The 22897-nt window shown below is 45.1% G+C and overlaps 11 protein-coding genes across 11 annotated transcripts; 4 read left to right on the top strand and 7 right to left on the bottom strand. All coding sequences in view use genetic code 12, as the record gives it.

The window, feature by feature from the left end:
* Positions 1-474: 474 nt before the first annotated feature.
* Positions 475-1674, bottom strand: FOB63_004130 (uncharacterized protein; the record flags this gene model as incomplete). The annotated part of the gene is made up of 1 exon (XM_002615043.1): positions 475-1674. One exon carries the CDS (start codon positions 1672-1674, stop codon positions 475-477), a length of 1200 nt encoding a protein of 399 aa, XP_002615089.1.
* Positions 1675-2621: 947 nt separating this feature from the next.
* Positions 2622-4754, bottom strand: FOB63_004129 (non-specific serine/threonine protein kinase; the record flags this gene model as incomplete). Its single annotated transcript, XM_002615044.1, has 1 exon — positions 2622-4754. The coding sequence occupies one exon, from the start codon at positions 4752-4754 to the stop codon at positions 2622-2624; it is 2133 nt and encodes a 710-aa protein (XP_002615090.1).
* Positions 4755-6231: 1477 nt separating this feature from the next.
* SUV3 (ATP-dependent RNA helicase) lies at positions 6232-8382 on the top strand (the record flags this gene model as incomplete). Its single annotated transcript, XM_002615045.1, has 1 exon — positions 6232-8382. The coding sequence occupies one exon, from the start codon at positions 6232-6234 to the stop codon at positions 8380-8382; it is 2151 nt and encodes a 716-aa protein (XP_002615091.1).
* A 776-nt stretch (positions 8383-9158) lies between these two features.
* Positions 9159-9698, top strand: FOB63_004127 (gluconokinase; the record flags this gene model as incomplete). The annotated part of the gene is made up of 1 exon (XM_002615046.1): positions 9159-9698. The coding sequence occupies one exon, from the start codon at positions 9159-9161 to the stop codon at positions 9696-9698; it is 540 nt and encodes a 179-aa protein (XP_002615092.1).
* Positions 9699-10730: 1032 nt separating this feature from the next.
* Positions 10731-11726, top strand: FOB63_004126 (uncharacterized protein; the record flags this gene model as incomplete). The annotated part of the gene is made up of 1 exon (XM_002615048.2): positions 10731-11726. One exon carries the CDS (start codon positions 10731-10733, stop codon positions 11724-11726), a length of 996 nt encoding a protein of 331 aa, XP_002615094.2.
* Positions 11727-11983: 257 nt separating this feature from the next.
* Positions 11984-13459, bottom strand: FOB63_004125 (uncharacterized protein; the record flags this gene model as incomplete). Its single annotated transcript, XM_002615050.2, has 1 exon — positions 11984-13459. One exon carries the CDS (start codon positions 13457-13459, stop codon positions 11984-11986), a length of 1476 nt encoding a protein of 491 aa, XP_002615096.2.
* Positions 13460-14004: 545 nt separating this feature from the next.
* ERG10 (acetyl-CoA C-acetyltransferase) lies at positions 14005-15321 on the bottom strand (the record flags this gene model as incomplete). The annotated part of the gene is made up of 1 exon (XM_002615051.2): positions 14005-15321. One exon carries the CDS (start codon positions 15319-15321, stop codon positions 14005-14007), a length of 1317 nt encoding a protein of 438 aa, XP_002615097.2.
* A 1049-nt stretch (positions 15322-16370) lies between these two features.
* Positions 16371-17075, top strand: FOB63_004123 (uncharacterized protein; the record flags this gene model as incomplete). The annotated part of the gene is made up of 1 exon (XM_002615052.2): positions 16371-17075. One exon carries the CDS (start codon positions 16371-16373, stop codon positions 17073-17075), a length of 705 nt encoding a protein of 234 aa, XP_002615098.2.
* A 446-nt stretch (positions 17076-17521) lies between these two features.
* Positions 17522-18751, bottom strand: gsk3 (GSK family serine/threonine-protein kinase; the record flags this gene model as incomplete). Its single annotated transcript, XM_002615053.2, has 1 exon — positions 17522-18751. One exon carries the CDS (start codon positions 18749-18751, stop codon positions 17522-17524), a length of 1230 nt encoding a protein of 409 aa, XP_002615099.1.
* A 731-nt stretch (positions 18752-19482) lies between these two features.
* Positions 19483-20178, bottom strand: FOB63_004121 (uncharacterized protein; the record flags this gene model as incomplete). Its single annotated transcript, XM_002615056.2, has 1 exon — positions 19483-20178. One exon carries the CDS (start codon positions 20176-20178, stop codon positions 19483-19485), a length of 696 nt encoding a protein of 231 aa, XP_002615102.2.
* Positions 20179-21272: 1094 nt separating this feature from the next.
* CAK1 (cyclin-dependent protein kinase-activating kinase) lies at positions 21273-22253 on the bottom strand (the record flags this gene model as incomplete). The annotated part of the gene is made up of 1 exon (XM_002615057.2): positions 21273-22253. The coding sequence occupies one exon, from the start codon at positions 22251-22253 to the stop codon at positions 21273-21275; it is 981 nt and encodes a 326-aa protein (XP_002615103.2).
* Between the last annotated feature and the right edge of the window lie 644 nt (positions 22254-22897).

Here is a 22897-nt window from a genome sequence, read left to right as displayed (position 1 = left end):
GATTTCACGTATGCATTGTCTCACAATGAATCTTTCGTTGATGTGGTCGAACAATCAAAAGAATGGTTCTTTAATTTTCTATTTATGTAAAATACTTAAAGTCTTCCACCAAACATGATTCGGTATACTTCTATGTCACCTATTGTTTCCTTTATTTTTCAAGTAAATTCAAGGTCTCTCACCACGACTACTTATCTGTTCTCTTTTACGATCAGGATTACTGCCCGAAATCCATTATTCGATGGCATGAATTGATTGTAAGGATAACACAGAGATACCATGAGAACTGAGAATGGACTCACGAATAAACTTCTATCTTAAGGCTTCTATCTTAAGGCTTCTAATAAAGTCTGTGCTTCTCCCAACTACGTAACTTGAACCGGAACATTCTCCTCGCATTAGCTACCACCTTCCTATAAATTCGCCAAAGATTGTTAGACGTAGACAGATAAAGCCATGTTGTTGATCTGGACTCTAGTTGGCACCGTTGTTGACAATATTTTCCTTTGCATTGTCCACAATCTCGTTAATGTTAACCAAAGATGACTTCCACTCAAGAAGAGCATTTCTAACTGCTTCCCAGTCCTGCGCAAGTTTCTCATCTCCAGCCAAGATGAAACGGTTGACACGCACCAAGTAAAAGGACTCATCCACCTGGTTCAATTTTCCTTCAATGACACCGCCCTTGATCGAGTCGATCAACAACTTCTCGAAGGCTGCAGGAGAAGAAACCAACACGCTTGGGATGTCGCCGTAGCTGAACAATTTTTTGTCTGGGTGGGAAACAAAGAACTTGGCCAAGGCCAAAATCTTTGACTTTTGTGCCACAGATTCTGGCAATGGAGCAGGAACAGCAGACACCAAGTTACCTTGGGTGTACTGGATAAATGTCTGGGCCAAGGCATCAGAGGAGTTCTCGTGCAAAGCTGCGGCAACATTGTTGTTGACCAAGAAGGAAACATCCACAACAGAAGAGTTCAAGGCGAAAATGATCAAGTCATGCAACTCTTCCAAAGAGAGAGTGAATTGCGCTGTGAATTTTTTGATCAATTGCAAAGACTTTTCCGAGTAGGCCGAGTCCAACTTGACAAACAGCCAGAACAAGCGGGCAGTTTCCTCGCGAGAAGCACCTGCGGCGTTCAACCAGCCAACCAAGTTGTCTCCGATCGACAGCTGGATCAATGCAAAATCAATTTGGGTGTTCTTGACAATAGTCAAAATCAACTCCACAAGGTGGATTCTTGACGGCGACGAAGAGGGCAAGAAGTTGAAGAAAGTGTTGAGAATAGACATGATCGTCGTGGGCTTGAGCGATCTTCTGTCTCTCAAAGATGGCTGTTGTGCGGGAGTGGACTCAACCAAAAGTTTCAAAAGGGCAGAGTCTTTTTGCAAAAGTCTCTCGAACGATGCTGCTTCTAGCTCGCTCAAAAGGTACGCAAGTAAGTAGAACGCAGGCTCAAACTCCTTGTCGCTCAACTTGCTCAATGTTTCTGAGGTTGAAGCATCGAGAATTTTCGTGGCCACTTCATTTCTGTTGGTGATGTTGCCCCGGATGTCAAAGTATTGCTTCAAGGAGTCGGAAAACTGCGAGTTTTGGTGGACCGAGTCGATGATCTGACCGTACTCGATCACGGAATTCTTGATTTCGTTTTCCACAACGATAACAGAAGCCATGGTGCAGCTGATGAGTTATGTGGTGGTTTTTTCGTTGAGCTGCGCTGGAGAAATTTTTCGGAGCATGGTCACGTGCGCACATCTGGAGAAGACTACTTGCAAACAAAACTACAATGGCTATAAAGCTTGGTAAAAGTCTCTTTTGTAATTGGCGCTTTCATAATTTCGTTGATCTTTTGGCTTTTGGCTGTTTTACCTTGGAACTTTTCCCGCGATGTGGTGTCGCATACTATAGCATATACGGTAGTAGTCTTCTCTTTTAACGGGTCACAAGACTTCTTGTCTTTCGTTTACCATTCTGGTGTTTCGTTTCTTTTCTTTGTAGCTGCTGACTATGCTTTATTTTCGACGAAACATACAATACCATAGGGCTGACATTGAGTAAAGGAAGCCTTGGGTAAAACAACGATTCTGCTTTCACACTTTCAAAGTGTTATTTCAAACCATATTTCTTGCCAATTTGAACAGAGGCAATACCGTATACATTACCTTCTCCTTTATTTATTCATGCAAAGGGTCTTCTTCAACGGGCAAAGTTTGTTGAGTCGGAGTATATCAATCAAAACCATCTTCCACATACGCACAATGAAAACTGGCCAATAGCCTACGGCTCACTAAGGGCACTTTTGTAATAATACAACTAATGATACATGCGCTGGATGTCACGGAAAATATAGCTACCGATCAGGAAAACAACACAGAAGAAACTCAATCATTCTTCCAGCACTTCCTGCCGCCGCCTATAGGGGCATCCAAATTTCGTCCTCTCATTCTCTGACTCTTCGTATTTCAATGCATCGTCATTCTCATGAATTGACTGGATCCCACGAAATCACTCATTGGGTGAGACAGCAGTAGGTGAATGTTTAAACACACATTTAAACCTCGCTTGGAGCCTGTTCTTCCACCACTAAGCCTTAGCACTTACTCACCACATTAGTCTCCACTCACACCATTTCGTTTTTTTGGTTCATTTCCGGCTCTGAATCATGGTCCGCCTCTTCGTCTTCTTCCTCTATCTTGATGAACTTGTGCAACACCTGCGTTCCGCTGCTAGACCAGGCCTGCGGGTCTACTTGCAGCGTATCATAATTATTTCCTTCTGGCCACCGGAATGCATTGTTATCGCCAGTTCCCATAGGTGGCGAAACTGGCCTGCCCGGCATAGGCATTTTAAAATGACCATTGCGGGCTCGCTTTTTGGTTTGCGGCAGGGGCGGGCGGTCATCAAGCCTATCTGCGATTCTAGAGAGTGCAGAGCTTTCTTCCGATGAGTTGCTTGACACTTGCGACATCAGACTACGTTTCAAGCGAGACACCAGAGAATCAGACATAAGCCGTTGAGGTCTGGGACGTATACGCCGGTACGATAACCGCATCTGCGTACTAAGAGAAGACTCTGATCCATCGTCGAAATACTCGTCATCTGTAGCAAGAAGATCAGCCTCTGATTCGGAAAGCGCAGACATGTGGCTCTGAGTACTGTACTGACTATTCTGTGAGACAACAGATTCAGGACGCCGAGAAAGCAGACGTGCTACGGGACGCAGAATGTCCGCTTCAAGTTTGTTGCGCTTCCAAAATTGAAGGCGATTCAAAAAGCCCCGCCGCTCCAGAGGCCGCTCATAAAAAGAAACCAGGCGAAGCAGCGCCGTACGAGGCCGTTCAAACTGCCGTTCAGGTTTTTGCTGAACAGATCTATCTGTGATATTTGCAGTTGTCTTTTGGTCTGCTCCTTCTACCTTCAGAGTTTCTGGTTCCGATATTTTCAGCTGCCGACTTGACGTTCTTTCTCCTCTTTCTTCTTTATCTGTCTGCCGTGAACTGATACTGAGAGACAGAAGGATTTTTTCAAGCGGTGGCATTGATGCTTGATCGTTGAGCGAAAGAGCGCTCCGCATCCGTTGTCTCTGTTTTTTCAACAGCCGCTTGGCCTCGTAGTAGCGCTTTTTACGCATGTAGCGAGTCTTCTTTTTCTTGAATTCTTGCGCTAGAGCTAGCTCATAGAAGGCCGTTAGAGGGTTCGATTGTCCGCTAAACACAGCTGCTTGGACTCTGTCCACGTCCATGTTGAGCTTTTCCATCTTTTTGAGAAGATGCCGCTCAATCTTTGACTGAAACGGCATGGAATGTAAACGATAGTGCTGATTGATGGACATTACAGACTCTGTATCATTGACCGGGGTTTTGGGCGCCATTTTTTCGTTGGTGATGTCTATCAAAAAAGGCGAGTTGAGGATTTCTGTGAGCGATGGCCGAGCATTTGGGTCTTTGGAAAGCATCTTGCGAATGAGCTGAGCAGCTTCAGGCTGAGGAGGGCCCCGAAACAGCGGTTCCAGATTAATAATGCAATATTTCGTCTTGAGTGCGTCGTCCTCGTCGAAAGGAAGTTCGCCATACACCATCGCATAGAGAATCACACCCATAGACCAGATATCGACGGCAAAACCCGAGTACTTTTCGCTTTTCAAGACTTCTGGGGCCATGTACGCTGTCGTTCCGCACACTGTGGACAAGAAGGTCCGTTTGTAAGGACTAAACTCACGCACAAAGCCAAAGTCTGTCAACTTCACCACCGTGCGTTTTGTGTCGGCAAGCAAAATATTTTCTAGCTTCAAATCACGATGGCAGAGGTTGAGCAGGTGAACGTAGCGCATGGCTTCGACTATTTGATGAAACAAATGTCGACACACATCAATGTCCAAGCGTTTTTGCTCATAAATGTAGTGGTAAAGTTCATTTCCCTCACAGTACTCAAGTACCATCCACAAATGAGTTTCTGTGCGAACCACTTCGTACAACTTCACAATGTTCTTGTGCCTAAGCTGCCGGTGGTAGTAGATTTCTCGCACAATGTTAGGGTCGTCAACAAGGCCACACTTGAGCACAACTTGACATCCAAGAAGAATGTGCTGCGCTAGGTATACTTTGCCAAAAGCACCTTCGCCGATTTCGCTGACAATGGAGTAGTTCCCGATCTGGTTCACCTCGGGAGTTGTCGTTTCAAGATAGAACTTGTTGAACTGCGCCGCTAGTTGGGCCGTTTGGTTCTGTTCTTGCATGCGTGTTTGGGGCGTCATCCATATATAGCAGTTAGACTAGGAGAGACCACGAATTTTTGGTTGATAAGGCAAATTGTGAGTGGAATAGAATATGGTCGGCTGTGGAGTCCAAAGGACAAATGGACTCTTTGGAGGGCCCTTGGTCAATTTCGCTTTGATATATTTGAAGGCTATCTTGCTAGTTATGAAGATTGTTATCTTGGTTCGCCTTAGTTCTTTTGAAAGGTGGATGATGTAAAGATGTAGAAGAGTGTGGCTACTTTTGATGTTCGCGCTTTCTTCTCTGGTGAAAGTATAAGCTTCTGGAAACCGCGACTCGGTTAATTGGACATTTACGAGCCAGAGAAAAAATGACTTCCTTGGAATGTTAGAAGTCTGGCGTCTTGAGTATTGCAATTTTAATTTGAAGTGGGGTATGAATTGCCGTATGCGGAGTGGACTCAGGTGTTACTTTAGACGGAGGTCATTATGTCTGTCATAATTCTCTAAGTTGGTTTTACACTATGTTGCTGGGCGTCTTGAATTGGGTGACCTTTAGGAAGCTGGCCTGGTTCCAAGACAATTGTTGTCGTCGTCGAAAGTGGTCTGGTTTTTAGACAGTTGATCTGGTCCACGAAAGTTGGTCATGCCCAGTAGTATATATATATATATGCCTTGCCTATCCTGCGGAATGATCAGAATACTGAAGACTTTGGAAAGAAGCGATATTTTAAAAGAATGCTCAGTCTGATTTCATATCCTCATATTAGTATCCTAAGTTGAGATACTCATTGGAGTTCGTGAACTTGGACAGTTCTAGTGGTGAATCTTAGCTTAATAGCAGATTTGTGTTTCGTCTGTCGCTTAACTAAACAGAAGAAATGCCCAAACACTAAAGCAATTGCAATACCTTTTCTTCAGTCTTGGGCTTCAAATATTTTATGTTGGAAGCAACAGCTAGGCGTCAGAGAGCTAAACGATCAGTCTTGGACTTATGAAATGATAGAAAAGGGAAGCATAATAAGGATTACCTTTTATTCTGTCACAACACCCGACCCAAGATGAACTACAATATGTTCTACACTTTTCTCACCAAAAAAGTACAATAATATTTAACAAAGGTAACAAAAAAAGGAAGAAGATACTACAGCATCCCTACCAAAACACTTGTCTGGTTTTTAATAGAGCTGTTGTTATTCCAAAGAGCAGGAGCTACTGCTGATAATTCTGTACTCTGTATTTGCACATAATTAATGAACTTTAGTCTAAGTAATGATGTACTAAACGTACCTTCAGTCAGACTGAAAGAAATGGAGCATTTTCTAAAATTTTCTCCTTTCATTCAGAAATGTCGATTTCCAATTGAAACTTCAAAGTTGAATAAGTGGTGCCTAATAATTTCCAATCAACCTGTGTAGAGCTTGAATGTTTGTGAGTGCATGTATACTCCATCTCAGTCCATCTCAGTGATTTAAGATCTTGGTTAAATCAGCTCGATAATTCTCATTAATCTGTTATGGCCCTTCGAATCCTTCGACCGTTGTGCTCTTTTAGGATCGCACATAGTCGAGCACCTTGTCTTTCGAGAGCCTTTTCACTTCATAGATGTCTATCAACCGCCAAAAGTACAGGCGATGACAATGCTTCGGCTCGTGCTTTACAACTGCTTGGCAAAAGCCCGAAGCAACAAATCCGCAACTTTACAGAAGAAGCCCTTTTGCACTTACGGAAGACCGTTTTGGACCGCTCTTTTGCAAGCCCCTACCACAGTCTAGCCAAATTGCCAAAAGCAAGACTTGAACAGCTTGTGGAGGAGTTTGAAACTACATTCAGCGAGAAATGTTCCGCTTACTACGAAAATCCGCTGCTGCATAGTCTCCAACTTCGAGACATTTCCCTAGCAGAATACTTTCGTCCACATCTTGATGCGGCCCCACCGATCATCTTACTGGTTTATTTGAACATGTACCCGACAGATTTGGCTGAACACAGAGGATACAAAAACAAAACGGAAATCGCCACAGCCATTCTCACAGAACTCTTCCATCAACATTGTATTGGCGATCTTCTACACTCTCTTCCAGAGCAGGAAAAAATCGATACCAACTGGGATATCGGCAATCCAGCCGAGTGGTTTCCCCAGGCGAGAAAGATGAAACGCAAAATCATCATGCATGTCGGGCCCACCAATAGTGGAAAAACCCACAACTCGCTCAAAGCTTTTGCCGCAGCAAAGTCTGGTTACTATGCGGGGCCTTTACGGCTTTTGGCCCGAGAAATCTACGAGCGTTTTGAAGGCCAGGGTATTCATTGCAACTTGATCACAGGAGAAGAGGTGGTTCCTTCTTTGGACGAGTACGGTAGCGTGTCCAATCTCTCTTCGGGAACAATCGAGATGATCCCGCTTCACAAGAAGATGGACATTTGTATTATTGACGAGATCCAAATGCTCGCGGATCCTACGAGAGGCTCCGCTTGGACAAATGCGGTTCTAGGTGTCCAGGCAAAAGAGGTTCACTTGTGTGGCGAAGAAAGTGCCGTGGCCCTTGTGAAAGAGATGGTCAAGTCCACAGGCGATGAGCTTGTGATCAAACAGTATAAACGGTTGGGGAAGCTCACCATGTGCCAAAAGCCTGTGGGTCGGCTTGAAAACTTGCAAAAGGGCGATTGTCTTATAGCTTTTTCCAAGCGCAAAATCTTGGAATTGAAGTGTCGAATCGAGCAATCGACGTCTTTAAAGGTGGGTGTGATTTATGGTGCCCTCCCACCAGAAATCCGGTCGCAGGCCTCAGCAAAGTTTAATAGCGGGGAATATGATGTTTTGGTGGCTTCAGATGCTATTGGAATGGGGCTCAACTTGAAAATCAAGCGCATTGTCTTTTGGTCTATAATGAAGTTCAATGGCTCGGATATGGTTCCTCTCAGTGTTTCGGCCACAAAGCAAATTGCAGGCAGGGCTGGAAGGTTTAGCGCAGACCAAGGTGAGCTGGAAGGTTTGGTGACAGCGTTCAAGAGCAAAGACCTTCGGTTCCTTCAGCTAGCGATGAGAGAACCAATAAAGAACGTAGAAAAAGCGTGCATTTGGCCACCAAGCGAATTCTGGGTTCATTATGTGTCGAGTTTCCGTTCGCCTTTGCCTTTGCTGGAAGCAGTCAAGAAGTTTGAAAAAAGCATTGGGAACCGCAAGTTGGACAACTATTTCCTCAGTGAATTTGATCACCAATTAGAGATTCTCGACTTGCTTTTGCGCAATCGCTTGTCAAAGTCCCTCACTATAGAAGATCAGTTGAGCTTGGCTCTGGTGCCGCTCAATCTTCATTTCGCTCCTCCTGTCGTGGTGGAAACTGCGCTCAAGTTTTTTGAGTGTATTCTGCGGTGCGAGTCAAAAACGGTATTTGACTTTGATTTTCTCCACAGCTCCATTCTTCTGATGGAGCCCTCGATAACAGGATCTTCAGAGCGTGTTTTTGACACTTTGCAAGCTTTGGAAACAAACCACAAGTTAGTTTTGGTTTTCATGTGGCTTTCCCAAAGATGGCCAACGCTCTTTGCAGACAAGGAAAGCGCAAATGACATCAAAACACTTATAGAAAAGAGAATCAGCGAGGAGTTGATTTGTTTGAGACGTGTGGCCAAAAAGGAAAAATCAGGAAGAAGAAGAAGATAACATGTACATAGTTCACGTCCGGAAGTGAAATTCCATAATAGATCAACGTTACTTAGCTACTCGTGTATGTTTACTTGAGTTATGGCATGACCTAAACAGTGAATAGTATCAGCTATCAGATTAAGTTTAATGTATTTAGATCACCAAATGTTACACAACTATGTGGATAACTTGTACCGGCGACATAATTTTCTGAGTGGATTTTTTTAGAAACAAGGATATGGTACTTTCAAATAGTTATCGACCAAAGTGGAAGACCAGTACCGTTAGTCAGATCCTACTTCCTACATTTATCTTTCGGTAGACCATTTTGACCTATTGCCTAAAACTTTTGATACTAATACAAGCTCCTTGCAACATAAATAGTCAATTTGAATTTTGCTGTTTGATAAAGAGACTGAATATATCTTGAAATTGGTACAGTTTTTTTTTTTATTTTTTTTTCATTTTTTTTTTTCGTGCCTCTAATCTTCCACGCGAAGAATGTTTCTGACGTATCTTTCATCAGTTTCTTATTTTTGCACCGTCTGAGATAGTTTTGTATTGAACTTCATCTAATCTAACCTCTTCTGTTTTTCCACATCTTTCATTTTTAGTTTTCAATTCTTTTTCGTGATCCACACTATGAATATCCTCCTAACAGGCAAGTTCCCCAGAAAGCCGACACGCAAATTCTTTTTTCCTGTACATACGACCGGCCCCCACCTTCCCCCACGTCTCAAGAGTATAAGTTTGGCCAAACCCCACATTGACATTTTTTCTTACTTTTTTTAGCGATGGCCACAGTTCTTATTGTTGGAGGCCCAGCAGGCACCGGAAAAACAACAATTGCGTCCCTACTAGCCGAAAGCAAAGGATGTACCTTCGTTGAAGGTGACACTTTGCATCCACAGGCTAATGTGGACAAAATGGCCCGCGGTGAACCTTTGACGGACGAAGATAGATGGGGCTGGTTGAAAGAGCTCAGTGAGATTTGCTCCAAAGAAGCCGTGTCGAAAGAGAATGCTACACACACTGTAGTTGCCTCTTGTTCGATCCTCAAAAAAGTGTATCGAGAGTACATTGTCGAATGTGGATTGCCCGAGGTGACGTTCAAGTTTGTGTTTTTGAAGTCGACGTTCGAGCAGTTGATGGAGCGTGTGGCCAACAGGAAAAACCACTTCATGAAGGTAGACATGGTGAAATCGCAGTATGACATCATGGAGATTCCACAAGGCGAAGAGTTGATAGCGAACGGAGGCTCGGCTTTGGCTGTGGAAACGACAGACAAGACTCCAGAAGCCATCTTGCAAGAGGTGCTAGCTGCATTGAAATAGAAATAGACCATAGAATTGCCGAGTTTTGGTGTATGTCGTAGAATCGGGCCGACAGCTCGTGTTTAGGTGGGTTATAGTCTCGTCATCTTGCGTGGATCATCATTTTCATCGTTTTGCATATGAATCAACCATTATACTGTTTTGTTTTAGTATCTTGGCATCATTTAGCCTAGTACATTCGTGTTCAGTTATATCTTTATAGCAAATGTCGCTTTCGGCCATCGCATGCGCAAGATCTAATCGCATGACAATCCAAAACGGAATAAAGTCAGATAATGCAATGAGAACGAATTACAGGTGTCGGATTTCAAATACATGCCACAAAAGCAAAAATGACAAACAAGAGCAATAGACCGTAAATCTTTCATCTCTGCTTTCCTCTTGAGCCATCGATATGGTCTGCTTTTTTTCCATCTGTAGACCAGCAAGCCATGGTTATGATCGTAGATTGCGAATGCGAAAACGCGGAACAAATATTACTCCATCTACATCTTGCTCGCTCCTTTCGTTACAAGAGCCCATTTCCAGGTTTCAAGCTGGTCTGAAATCCCTTCCAATTGCATATTCCCAGTCTGCAGATCACGAGCTGTCAGAATCTCATCTCTCTTCTTTGACATACTGACTCAGAAGTCTCGCCGACAATCGTCAGACAGTAAAGATCCAGACAATTCGAAAAACAGCTCCTACGAGAAAATCAGTTCAAGACTGTTCCCGGCATCAAAAAGGTAGAGCTTTAAACTCGGCTCATCTCTGCATCAAAAAAATAAAAAAGTTATAGCATTGCACGGCAAAGACTAGTCACATACGAAAAAGCAACCACGCTAAAAAGATCTTCGATACAGAAGTTACAGTTCCGGCCAGCCGCACACATCCCAGACCGGACGAGAACATTTCAAGCGTCCCGACATTCCGGACCGGACCCCTAATTGCATTTATACCCGGATTTGCACAGTCGCCAACTTACGGCTCATCTGGTAGTGACTATTCAACCGCCACTTGCATCATTCTATCTAATCTTTATCTCCGGCCTCGATGTTTTCTCCGTTTGATCCCCAAACGCTTCCGTACCACAATCCGAAAACCGGCCGCCGGACTGCTCTCATCACAGCTGGAAACAGCGGCGTGGGCTGGTATACGGTGCTCCACCTCTATCTTCACGGCTATGTGGTTTACCTCGCCGGGCGCCTGCGACTGCGGTGTAGTGCGCTGATATCCGCCCTAGAAAAACGCGCCGCCCGAATCCGCGCCACGTACTCGCCCGAAGTGACCAAAATGCGCCCGGTTGGAGAACTCCATTTTTTGGAACTTGACTTGGCCCTGCTCTCGTCTGTACTTGCGGCAGTGCAGGCACTTGGAAACTTGGAAAAACACTTGAATCTTCTCGTCAACAATGCAGGCGTTCTTGCCCCGCCGACAGAAACTGTGGATGGATTTGACCTCCAGCTCCAAACGTTATATGTGGCGCCATTTTTGTTGACCACGAGGCTTCTTCCCTTGCTCGAACGAGGAGGGCGAGCCGCGCCCGAATCGCCTTCGCGAGTCATTTACGTTTCGTCCGTGGCGCACCAAATGCTTCTTGTGCCCTGCAGTCCCGGGCGAAGGCTTTGGTGGCGGCCCAATTTCTTCTTTTCGTGGGTGCGCTACGCCGTGGCGAAAACTGCAGGAATCCATTTCGTCCAGATGCTTGCGCTCCGCAACCCTAGGCTTGTTTGTCTATCGGTCGACCCTGGGCTAGTGATGAACACAAACTACTTCAGCTACTGGACACGGCTCCCGATCATCGGAATCATGTTTTGGTGCTTGTTTCAGATCATTGGTTTCCTCTTTGGCGTTTCTGCGGAACAGGCCGCGCACACTCTTTTATACACCAGCTTGGACCCAACTATAAGGCAGCGCGAAAGCGGCGCCCACTTTTCAGGGCGACGCAAGGCGCGGCCTTCGCGCGTGGCCCGAAATATGGATCTTGCCGCGCGAGCGTGGATATGGACCACGCATCAGTTGGCCAAGCGGAACATCGAGGTGGACTAAATGAAACATGATGGCTTCATGGCTGGTATAGAAACTGGGTATCTACGACTAGCTGCAGTCTGAATGGACTCGTGGGAACGAAAGCTTCAAAGACAGGCAAAAATCGAAAATGGAAATGAATAAGGATATGTACTATATGCTAATGATTGATGTGCAATATTTACTCTCAATATATGCTAATGATTGGTGTGCAATATTTACTCTCAATATAAATATCAACCGTTTAGGTTTTGATGCTAATTTCTGTATTTCATGCTTCACTCGTCGTATGAGTCGTAGTCACTCTCATTATTGAATTGATCCCAGTCGAACTCGGACTCCAGTTCCAGCTCCAGCTCGCTTTGTTCCTGGTCTGTTCTTTTTCTCTTATTGCGGTGCGCCTCAAGATCTTCGTTGTTGAATCCCATATAGTGCTGGGCAAAAAACTCGACAAAATCATCGAATCCTTCAAGTTCTGTCAACTTTTCAATGTCTTCGTCATTTAGCGACTCGTACATGCCCATATCGGCGGTGGTATTTGCTCCTGGTGACTTTTCGTCTTCTCCAATAGCACTCTTAAATTCTTTCAAGAGTCCTTGTAGTTTTTCCACGGTATTCTTGTCTTCTCCCATTGGTAAGGACAGATGGATATCATCGGATATGCCGTCATCGAAGTTCCACTCCAGCATTTTCTCTTCCATTTTCATTTTCATACTTTCTTTCTTCTTCCACTCCAGCTCCTCTTCGGCGGACAAAATAGAGAATGGTTGAGTCCAATCTGTTTGGTACCGATCGCTCAATTCATGGACCTCAGGGAGTTTCTCAAACTCACAGGGTACCCCAGCTTCCATCAATTTCTGCTGTAGCCAATCCAGCAGAAATACAGATTCCATTCCATCTTGTTCAATGTTTGTCTCGTCGAGATTAAGCTTGTCTATATGAGCTTCGCAGTTTACTTTAATACCGAGAGAGACACTCTGCGCTATGGTCAACAGACAATTGATTTTCAGATCTAGAAGGTATTGGGGGATTGCCACTTTGACACATACTTCGTCGTCCATGTTGACAGTCTGCGAGAGTTTTTCCGTCACCAAACTTGTGGGATCGCAATCGATCAATGGTGATATGAGCCATGGGTTGCGGGAAAGCGAAGCTAGAAGCTTTCTTGGAATAAAGACCCCATTTACATCCACAATCTGTGCCTGGGGCTTCTCGAGTTCTATTTTTGCGGTCTTGTTCAACTCTTCTGGCATTGAATACTCTTCTTTACAAAGACACTCAAACGCTTCCGTAAGTGGTAGCTCTTCAATCAACTCACCGTGCGGATTGGAAGGCGAAAATCCTCTGGTGATCATGTAAATCGACTTGTTTCGAATCCAAAGCCGATTGAGACAGAGCAGACTATCCATATACTCTGGAACAGAGAAATCCCGTCGCAAAGCATCATGTTCGTGTGTATCCCAGAGATGTATCCAGGCATTCTTGGCTAGCAGTGAAAAGTTCCACATGAGATGGCTGAAATACAGCTGTTCCACTGCCGAGGAATATTTCATTTGCACAACAATCCGTTCTCCACAAACATATTCAAGTCTGACTCGAAGTGGGCTGTATTGATTGATGGTCTCCGTGAAATGCTCAATGGATGGAACAATAGAATTTATGTCTTCCGACACAATGATTGCAAAACATGCTCGAGGAGAAAAAAGAAAGGCGTTTTCGTCCCGAACTCCGTCCAAAAGAGAAATGTCAATCATGAAGCAGAGGACACTATACAGGTTGCGATGTCACTTATCAAGTAGTTTCTACCTTGATGAACTCTATGCACATCTGCATCGAAGACAAATCTGACGAAATGAACAAACTCATATAGTACTTTATTTGCAGGGAAAGGATAATTCGACTTGTAATTTAAGAAGTAGCAGGGTGAATTGTTTACTCTCTAATCTATTGAGAATCAAAAAACTCTTACGTATATATTCATAAACTCGTAGCATTTGAGAAAACTGCAGAGTATGGTGGCATGAAAATGTACGAAGTGGTACTTATATTTGAAAAGCCTTATGATTGCAAAAAAGTCGTTTCTTCCGTTGCGAAAAGTCTTCTGGTACGCTTGAGATTCGGTATTGGTAGACTTTCATTCTAATTTTCATTAGCACTAGCATATACTCGTCGAAAAGATACTCCACCAGCATTCTACACACCATACTCTTAACTTCTTTCTATATGCTGTTCGGAATAGATCGGCCAGGAAACTAAAGATCTAGAAACATTTCATACGGATTCATAGTAGGTCGTTCGCTCACAACTTAGACTCTGGGTCCACGCGTTCAATAACAATAGCAGAGGCTCCTCCTCCACCGTTGCACACACCAGCAACACCAATCTTTCCGTTTTCTTGCGACAAGACAGAGATCAATGTCACAATGATTCTAGCACCAGAGCATCCCAATGGGTGGCCCAAAGCAACAGCTCCACCGTAGACGTTGATCTTTTCAAGAGGCAAGTTGCAAATTTGTGCGTTGGCCAAGCCCACAACAGAAAAGGCCTCGTTCAACTCGTAAAAGTCAACGTCGTCGTAAGACACGTTGGCATGCTTGATGGCCTTTGGAATGGCCAAAGATGGAGCGATGGTGAAGTCGAAAGGAGCTCTAGCTGCCTCGCCCCAACCCTTGATGGTGGCGAGAGGAGTCAAGCCCAACTGCTTCAACTTGGCCTCAGAGACCAAAACAAGCGCAGCACCACCGTCGTTCAACTTCGAGGCGTTAGGGCCGGTCACAGTTCCGTTTTCCTTCTGGAACACAGGACGAGCGGACTTCAAACGGGCCTCGTCAAGCTTGGCCTGCTCCTCGTCCTCGCTGACCACCGTGTCTGGCTTGCCACGCGTGCCCTTGATGGTGACTGGAGCGATTTCGGCAGCAAACTTGCCCTCGGCGGTGGCACGTTGTGCCTTGTGGTATGAGCCAAGGGCAAACTCGTCCTGCTGCTCACGTGTGATGTTGTGGTCGGCGGCACATTTCTCTGCAGCCACGCCCATCAACTTTTGTTCGTAAACGTCCAACAAACCATCTTGCTGAACACCATCCACCATGGTAGCGTTACCGTAACGAGCACCTGAACGAGCAGAAGGAAGGTAGTATGGCACGTTGGACATGGACTCGGCTCCTCCGGCAACAACAATGTCAGCAGTACCGGTCAAGATCGTTTGGGCGCCCAAGATGACCGCCTTCATACCCGAAGCACAAACCTTGTTGATGGTGGATGCAACAACGGCTTCCAGAAGGCCAGCCTTCAAGGCAACTTGTCTCGCAGGGGCCTGGCCAACGTTGGCCTGCAAGACACCGCCGAAAATGATTTCTTCCACGTCTTCAGGTTTGATTTGTGGAACTTTTTCCAAAGCGGCCTTGACAGCATGAGCTCCCAAGTCGGTGTAGGAGAGCGAGCTCAATTTTCCTTGGAAAGCACCGATGGGAGTTCTGGCGGTCGAAACAATGTAAACAGAAGGCATGGGGCAAAAAAAATGTAGAAGGAAGTATCTCAAAAAGATGCGGTGGAAACAAAGACTGTTAAGTAGTAAGCGAGCGCTATACGACACGCGTACTGTGCAGGATACAGCCATATACTATAGTTGGCTGTGCCCCAAAATTGAGTTAAACGAGAGTATGATTAGTCAGATAGGAGATGCTTAGTCCGAAATACGAGATAGTACGAAATGGTCATTTGTTTGTTGTTTGTATTTTCCTGTTTGACTTTCTGCTTATGGGCCGATCTTTTTTCTTTCGGTGCGCTAAACGGCTAAGCATACGCTTATCGGGTCGTGATACTGAGTGGCGGCATTGGTGCAGACCATCACACTTGAATATGAAGAAAAATTCAAGATTCGAAGCTAGAATAAAACTATGAGGTAGTACAAGCAAAAACGAAAAAGCAAAGTCTTCCGAAACTGATCACTCTTCTTCATGAGAAATAAATGAAAAATAAATGCGATAGTTAACTCAATGAGCAGCTGACTTTTCAGACAGCAACGGCGTTAAGTATAATGTACTCGCATTTAGTCAACGTTTTGTAATTCCTTGAACTCTTTCACCAAGAATTGGGACAATGTCAAGATTAAAAGAAAAAGCAGAATAAAGGTGCATTTTTAGCAATGCTTATTCATGTATTACTGAGCAATTTACTTCATGCAACTAAACATTATAGTCGCTATCAATTCTTGCCTAGAAAGTTACAGATGGATTTAGCAACGTTCACCCTTCATTTTTTCTAATACAAGTAAGTGTTTCCGTTAAAGTTAGAATGTATTGAGTTACTTTATAAAAGTGAGAATAACTTCCGCTCGTGATGGAAACAAGAGTATAGGACCCACAATTGCCAATCATTTTGAGCAGGTAGAACTATCTAACATGAAAGTAGTCCTTGTAAGTCACTCCGAAAGAGGTGTCGCCTGCCAATACAGACATGTTCAATCGATATACTTCTCTTATTGTAGCACCAGAAATGCCAGAACCGAATCCCAAAAGACCACTTTCTTCAAAGAAGCATCAAGCATCACAGACAGAAAAAATAACTATATTTTCATCTGTAGTAGTTTCCACCAAGTTCAAGGTTCATGGTTGGAGTCACGTGCGACGCCTCACTATCAGCAATCGTCTTTCCTTTCTGATCTCCATGCTTCTTTTCCGTCCCATTGGTGTTTTGAGACCACGCGGTCTTATATCGTTCCATCTGAACCGCACATTTCATGTGTCGCCCCTTTCGTTGTTGTTCAAAGGCGGAAATCCCGCAAACCGCAAAGTTGGAAGTGAAACCGAACCTTTACCCAAAACTGAGATAAAGCCTGTTGCGCCCATTTCTCCTAAACAAAGCGACGCCGCTCTTGAAGAAACATACCGGAAACATCCAATCTTGAAGCGTGTGCCTCGATTTCTCCGGCCCTACACTACGCAGTTTATCGGAGCCCCAGTGTCTCATGTGACTGCTTTTCTTATTCTTCATGAATTCACAGCGATTGTGCCCTTGGTTGGACTCTGGTATGTTTTTCATCAGCATCATGACTTGTTCATGTCTGCGTCGATGGACTTGCCTGCCTGGGCTATCGAAAAGGGGACGAAAGTCATTGATCTGGCCATGGCGAACTGGGACTATGGCAATTACTCATTGAACGACAAGGTCAAGTTTATAATGGAGGGTGCTTACGCCTATGTCATTGTCAAGGCATTGTTTCCCATTCGCTTGGTATTTAGTCTTGTGGGAATGCCTTGGTTTGCCAAATGGTTTGTTTTACCATTCACCAAGATGTTTTCAAGGAAGGCTAAGCCCAAGACCTCCACACCTGTGCAGACGGTAAAGAAGGTAGAGAAACCCAGGCTTTAAGGTTGTACCATATATCAAATTGTACCATGAAGGAGGCAGTGTAAGGAACGTAAATGATGCCGCAAATGTTACGACACAAAAATCCAGAAGATTATATTGGAAAAATGAAGGTTGAAAATACTAGACTAAGCTCGAGAATTAAATAGATCATAGATAGACTAGACCTGAATACACTAAACCAGAGAAATACCCTAGGCAAGATAAACTCGATTAAACAAGAGAAACTTCAGAATCGTCAATTAAGAAGTGCACCAGAATTGTAGATTAGAAAACAAAGGTAACGAACGAAAGAGCTAATAAATGCTCCGGGTCCTCCAGCTCCTAGAAATACCAAAACCTACTATCTTATACCCTCACAGTAGTAGGAAGACCCTGTGATGCACACTTGCTATCTTTTGTATTTTGCCTATAGTCGTCATGGTCATGAGTTGTCGCGGTAGTCATGGCTACTCTAATGTCACCCGCAACTCCTCAGGCGACATGGGCACAAAGTCACTCAAGGAGGTTCCTCGAGTAATTTTCAAGCGGTTTAATGCAAAGTCAGGGACCATGGCGCTGTTCAATTTTGGCTCGACAGACAATTCTCTATCGTCAAAATCAAACAACTCGGGAAGCTCGCGCGAATCGGGCTGGCTCGAATACAACTGGTAATTGGCATTGTTCAGGTGAGGGTTATGCGACGATGCTCCGTTGTAAAACTGCTGGCTGAACAACTTTCGGTAGTTTGGAAGTTTGGTGGCCTCCTGTCTCAACTCGTCAAAGTATGGATCACACAAGGCCTCGACACACGAAATTCTGTCCACAGGAGAGTACTCCAACACCTTCACCAAAAACAGAATACAGTCGTTGGACGTCTTCTTCAAAATCTTTGACAAGGGAATAGGCTTGATCTGCGGAAACTTGTACTCTGTGTAGTTTGGATTCATGCTCTTAATTTGTTCTCTGGTTGGCGTGCCCAAGATCTTGATGATTTCAACCAATTGGTCCACGCCTGACTCTCCAGGGAACAACGGCTGCCCCACAATCAACTCGGCCATCACACAGCCTGCGGACCAAACGTCGATTTTTGTGGTGTAATTTGTGGCGCCAAAGATCAATTCGGGCGCTCTGTAATATCTGGAGCAGATGTACGAGACATTGGGCTCGGCAGGATTTAAAAGTTTTGCCGAGCCAAAATCGCACAACTTCAACACGCCAGTTTCAGCATTGATCAACAAGTTTTGCGGCTTGATATCTCGATGACAGATGCCTTGTGAGTGTATGTAATTCAAGGCTCGGAACATTTGGTAGGTGTACAACTTCACTTCCAAAGCAGGCATCAGCAATCGCTTGGACACGTAGTAATGCGACGCCTTGTACAATGTTTCCGGAACAAACTCCAAGATCAAATTAAGGTAGAGCTCGTTCTTTTCGTTGTTGGTGTAGAAATAGTACTTCAAGTCGACAATGTTGCGGTGGTGGACAACGCGCATGATCTGGAGTTCTCTGTTCTTGAAACGCTTGTCCTGGAGAACTCTCTTGACGGCGGCAATCTCGTTGCTGGGTAAGATCTGCGTTTGGAAAACAACACCAAACGAGCCGTGGCCCACCATCTGCGATTGAGTGTACAGGATGGACTCGGGCTCGCCTGTGTGGCCGTTTTGGACGGACTCAGTTATGATATCTATTTTGGACATGTTAGTAGATGGAAGGGCTTTGATGTGATTGCAAACAATGTGGGCCACAAGAGAAAGCCGCGGAACGGCAAAGAGGAAGGAGGAAACAAAAACGAAAAGGTTCGATGTCGAACGGTCCTAAGAGGGAAAAACGAAGTGCAGAGGAAAGTGGGAAAAGACTGGCGCCGAATGTACTCAAGTCAAAGAAAAAGAGTGTCTCCACGAAACTTTGCTTGAGGTGAATGTAGGTCACGCCGATTTCTTGGGCGTGCACGACGTGCGGGAACATCACGTGTGGGGAAAATTGGAGAGAAAACGCCAGAAAAAACGAGCCAAGCCCGCAATGTTTCTGGTTTTTTTGAGGGCCACGGTGCTTCGGAATAGCGATCCGGGCAGCTTTGCCCGAGACGGAAGACGGCGGTCGCTTTGGCGGAGCAAAGTATGTGAACCCCACACTTTGCTGACAATAGGAGTGCAGGCAGAATGTCCCCGCATGGATTATTCGCTTCTGCAGGAGACGCAGAAAGTTGCGCCCAAGGGAAGAGCAAGATGGAGTAAGAATGAGAAGAGGAAACAAAAGAAGAATGAGGAAACAAAAGAAGAATGAGGACAACAAGAAGAATGAGGAAACAAAAGAAGAATAAAAGGAAGAAACAAGTAAGAGTAAAAAATAAGAGTAGGACGGGAGGAACCGTTCAGATAGTCATTAGATGAAGAAATTCAGTCTTCAATCATCAACATCTAATCAACATCTAATCATCAATCTTCAATCTAAAGGCTGGCCTGTTAGCAAATGGATACGTACTTGTAGGATCGCTCATGCGGCGCGCCTCGATGGTGGTGTGGCGGGCAGAGGTCATGGTCGCCTGGGTCTGGTCGAAGGAGCGCGTGCGCTCCATCTGATTGTTGCGCGGGCGCATCATGAGCTTTAAGCGGTCGGAGAAGCTTGTGCGAGGAAACTTTTCCACGGGCCGCACGCTGTTTTGGCGCGACCGGGGCGGCGCGACCTGGAACACGGCCGCCGCGGGTTCGGTGTACTTTTCGTTGAACTGGATGGGCGCTTGGACAGGTTTGTTCTGGTGCTGGATCTGCTTGTTTGGTTGGCTGTTCTGTTTGTTGTTCTGTTTGTTGCTCTGATTCTGGGTGTGGTTGTTGTTCTGATTCTGGGTGTGTTTGTCGTTCTGTTTCTTGTTCTGGCCCTTGCGGTTGTGCGGCGCCTTTTCTGTCGCGCCCTTCGCCTGGGCCAACTTGCTTGCTTGCGCATAGATGGGCTTATCGCTGAGCTCGGCGCGGAGCTCGGGCGTGGAAATGTCCGTGTTGTGGATGAACTGCGGGTAGTACTTGTGGATGTTGTAGTTCCGCTCCAAATAATCGTAGTCAAGCGTGCGGACCCAGTTGTCTCCGCCTCGCGGCTTCATCTTGTCGATGCTTTTGATTACAGTGGTCATGGCGGCGAATGTCCGATAAAAGAGCGTCGGAAAGCTGGATACTCGGCAACTTGGACGTGGGCAAGTGGAAAGAAACGGGCAAATGCGAAAAAGCCGGCAATATATGTCTGGTTCCCAGCAACGAAACGCCAGCTTTTTCCTCTCGCCCAAAGGTGGGGAGCGAGAGCGGGGAGAGCCGCGCCTTATTTTCCGCCTTGTTCCGGCCAACTTCACACGCTGTGCGCGGAGACAATTCGGCTTTGTCTCAGGCCAGTGGATGACGTCAGGCAGGTACTGGAAAAGAGAAGAGCGGCTTGGGATATACTAGAATTGGACTGTCTGGTGACCGTATTGAAATTTTTACTAGGATCCCGTCTGGCATTTTTACTAGCTTTTCCCGTCTGGCATTTTGAACTGGACTTGCCCGTTTACCGATGCTAGCAGATTGAGGAGTTCTGATTTTGACCTACTAGCCCTTACCATTTCTTACTACCCTTTCTTTACAAACCGTCGTTGATTGCATTAAAGATTTGAGCCGGTATGGTCGACCCTTACAGGCTATTGAACAATGTGGAGAAGAATGCACAGAACAAAACACTAGACAGGAGAAGACTTGCCAAGAATACCAGGCAGGACATGGAAGACTCAAAACACCATACACGGTACTTTCATGTAGTACTCTCGAGTATGGATGACCACAATTGCAATCTAGTGTACTTGAGTGTATTTGTACTATTCTTAGTACGTTAAACGGCCCCTCTCTTCTCTGGCTTGTCCGAAGAGCTATGGACAGCCTTGGATCGAAGCGTAGACCAGAATGCAAATTCCACCATCACTTTAATTTGTCACCATTTTTAGGTTCCATCGTGGCTCCTCAGAAACTTTGGATGTGGATAACGGTTGATGATCAAGCGAATTCATCAATTGAGTGAAATATCGGGTTGTTTAAACTGTTGCCTGCTCAATATAACTGTTAGAGACTGGTACTTGCGGGATAATATTGCATATCCTGGAGTCCTCTATATCGAAAAGCTACTATATCTACCGCAAGACAGACATTCGAATACCAGTCTTTCAGGGATTGTGGGGACTTGTTCAACTGGATCCCTTCTCTCCTATTTTTTGGACAAAAGATGCAACTCCCGCCCATGATATTTCGTCAACCACTCAAAGACTCGTGTAACTTCAGCATCGTCGCAACGGGGTAGAAGTTTGTCTATTGGTTTGCGCTCCTGTTTTGCATAGTTGAACGCAGTGAAATGACAATCTGGGTCGGCCAAGCGAGGCCAGTAGTAGGGACTTTCAGAGTTAAAGGCGTCAGGTGTGCCAAAAGCATTGAAAGTGCCTTGGATCAACGCAAGGTCGTTGAGTTCCGCACCGTGGCCCATTCCAGGCTCCTTATAGTAGTTTGCTGGCTTTCCATCCGACGAATATAGATAGCTGATGACAATCCCCATGGCCCACAAGTCTACCTCGTAGCCATAGTCTGAAACACCAAAGCAAAGCTCCGGCGCCCTGTAGTACCCCAGGCCGATGTCGGAGATTTTCTCGTGCGACGGCTCGCTAACAGACTCAGTGGTTGTATCGTATGCAATGCCAAAGTCGCCAAGGACGGGCGCACTCAAATCCTCCAACAGGCTGAACATGATATTCGCCGGCTTGATATCGCGGTGGATTATGCCCTGAGAATGCACGTACTTGATGGATTCAAGAAGCAGCGCCACGATTTTCCGACAGTCGCCTAGCGGAAGCTCGTTTTTCTCTGTGATGGTGTTTGCCGTGGGATCGGCCAAATTGAAGCGAACACGTTTCCGTTTGTGGGACTCCATCACTGAAACCAAGTCTCCAGCGTACAATGGCATCACTAGCACAAAGTCTTCGCCTGATTTGTACTCGTCAAGGAATTCAACCACTCCAGGATGCTTTAGCCGCCGAAGCAAGCGGATTTCCTGGCGGAAATTATGGGGCTTTTGGAGGAAGTCCAAATCAACGACCTTCAATGCCACGGGCTTGTTGTTGCCATCTGTGGCCGAGTAAATGTCACAAAAGGGACCACTATATAGGCATTTTTTCTTTTCGTACACTGTGGTTGCCATAGAAAGATTGACTTGAATGTTGGTCTTTGACGGCTAGGAACAGAATGCAATGAGATTCTGGTTGTCAGCTTTGAAGATGAGTAACTTTTTACGTGATACATATCTGAGACAAGTACATTCGCGTTTTTTGCCAGAAGCGTGGAGAATCTGTATTAATTTGGAATAACGTTGGCGAAAAAGATTATGCAATGTCCAAATAACCTTAAACTTCGATACAAAATTTTTAGACTAACCACTCTACCACCTAACCGTATGTTCAACCTTTTATAAATATGCCCAACTGTGTTGAAGTAACGTTTGATAAATACAATCAGATGATACAGGATTTGATGGGGTGCAAACGAGATATAGTCAATGGTCCCAATTATGCTTTGATCAAACCTAGATTTCGAAACGTGTCGAAAAAGTGGACAAATCTATTCCGTACTAAATTACTTTTCATGCCAAAAACTCTCTTATTGGATTCTATAATTTGACTTTATGGCGCTCATGAAGCAAACTGAAGCAATCAGTAGATAACAACAATCTATACAACTAGGACCTACAAGCATGAATATTAGAGTGATTAATGTAATTAACATCCCTACGCAAATCTTGGGTAGCTATGATTGTCTATGTATCCCTCTAGTTTAAAATCGGAGCCA

Source organism: Clavispora lusitaniae (genome assembly GCF_014636115.1).
Source record: "Clavispora lusitaniae strain FDAARGOS_655 chromosome Unknown tig00000187_pilon, whole genome shotgun sequence".
Lineage (NCBI taxonomy): Eukaryota > Fungi > Ascomycota > Pichiomycetes > Serinales > Metschnikowiaceae > Clavispora > Clavispora lusitaniae.
The sequence above is the reverse complement of the archived record's forward strand: the minus strand, read 5'-3'. Positions and strand labels throughout refer to the sequence as shown.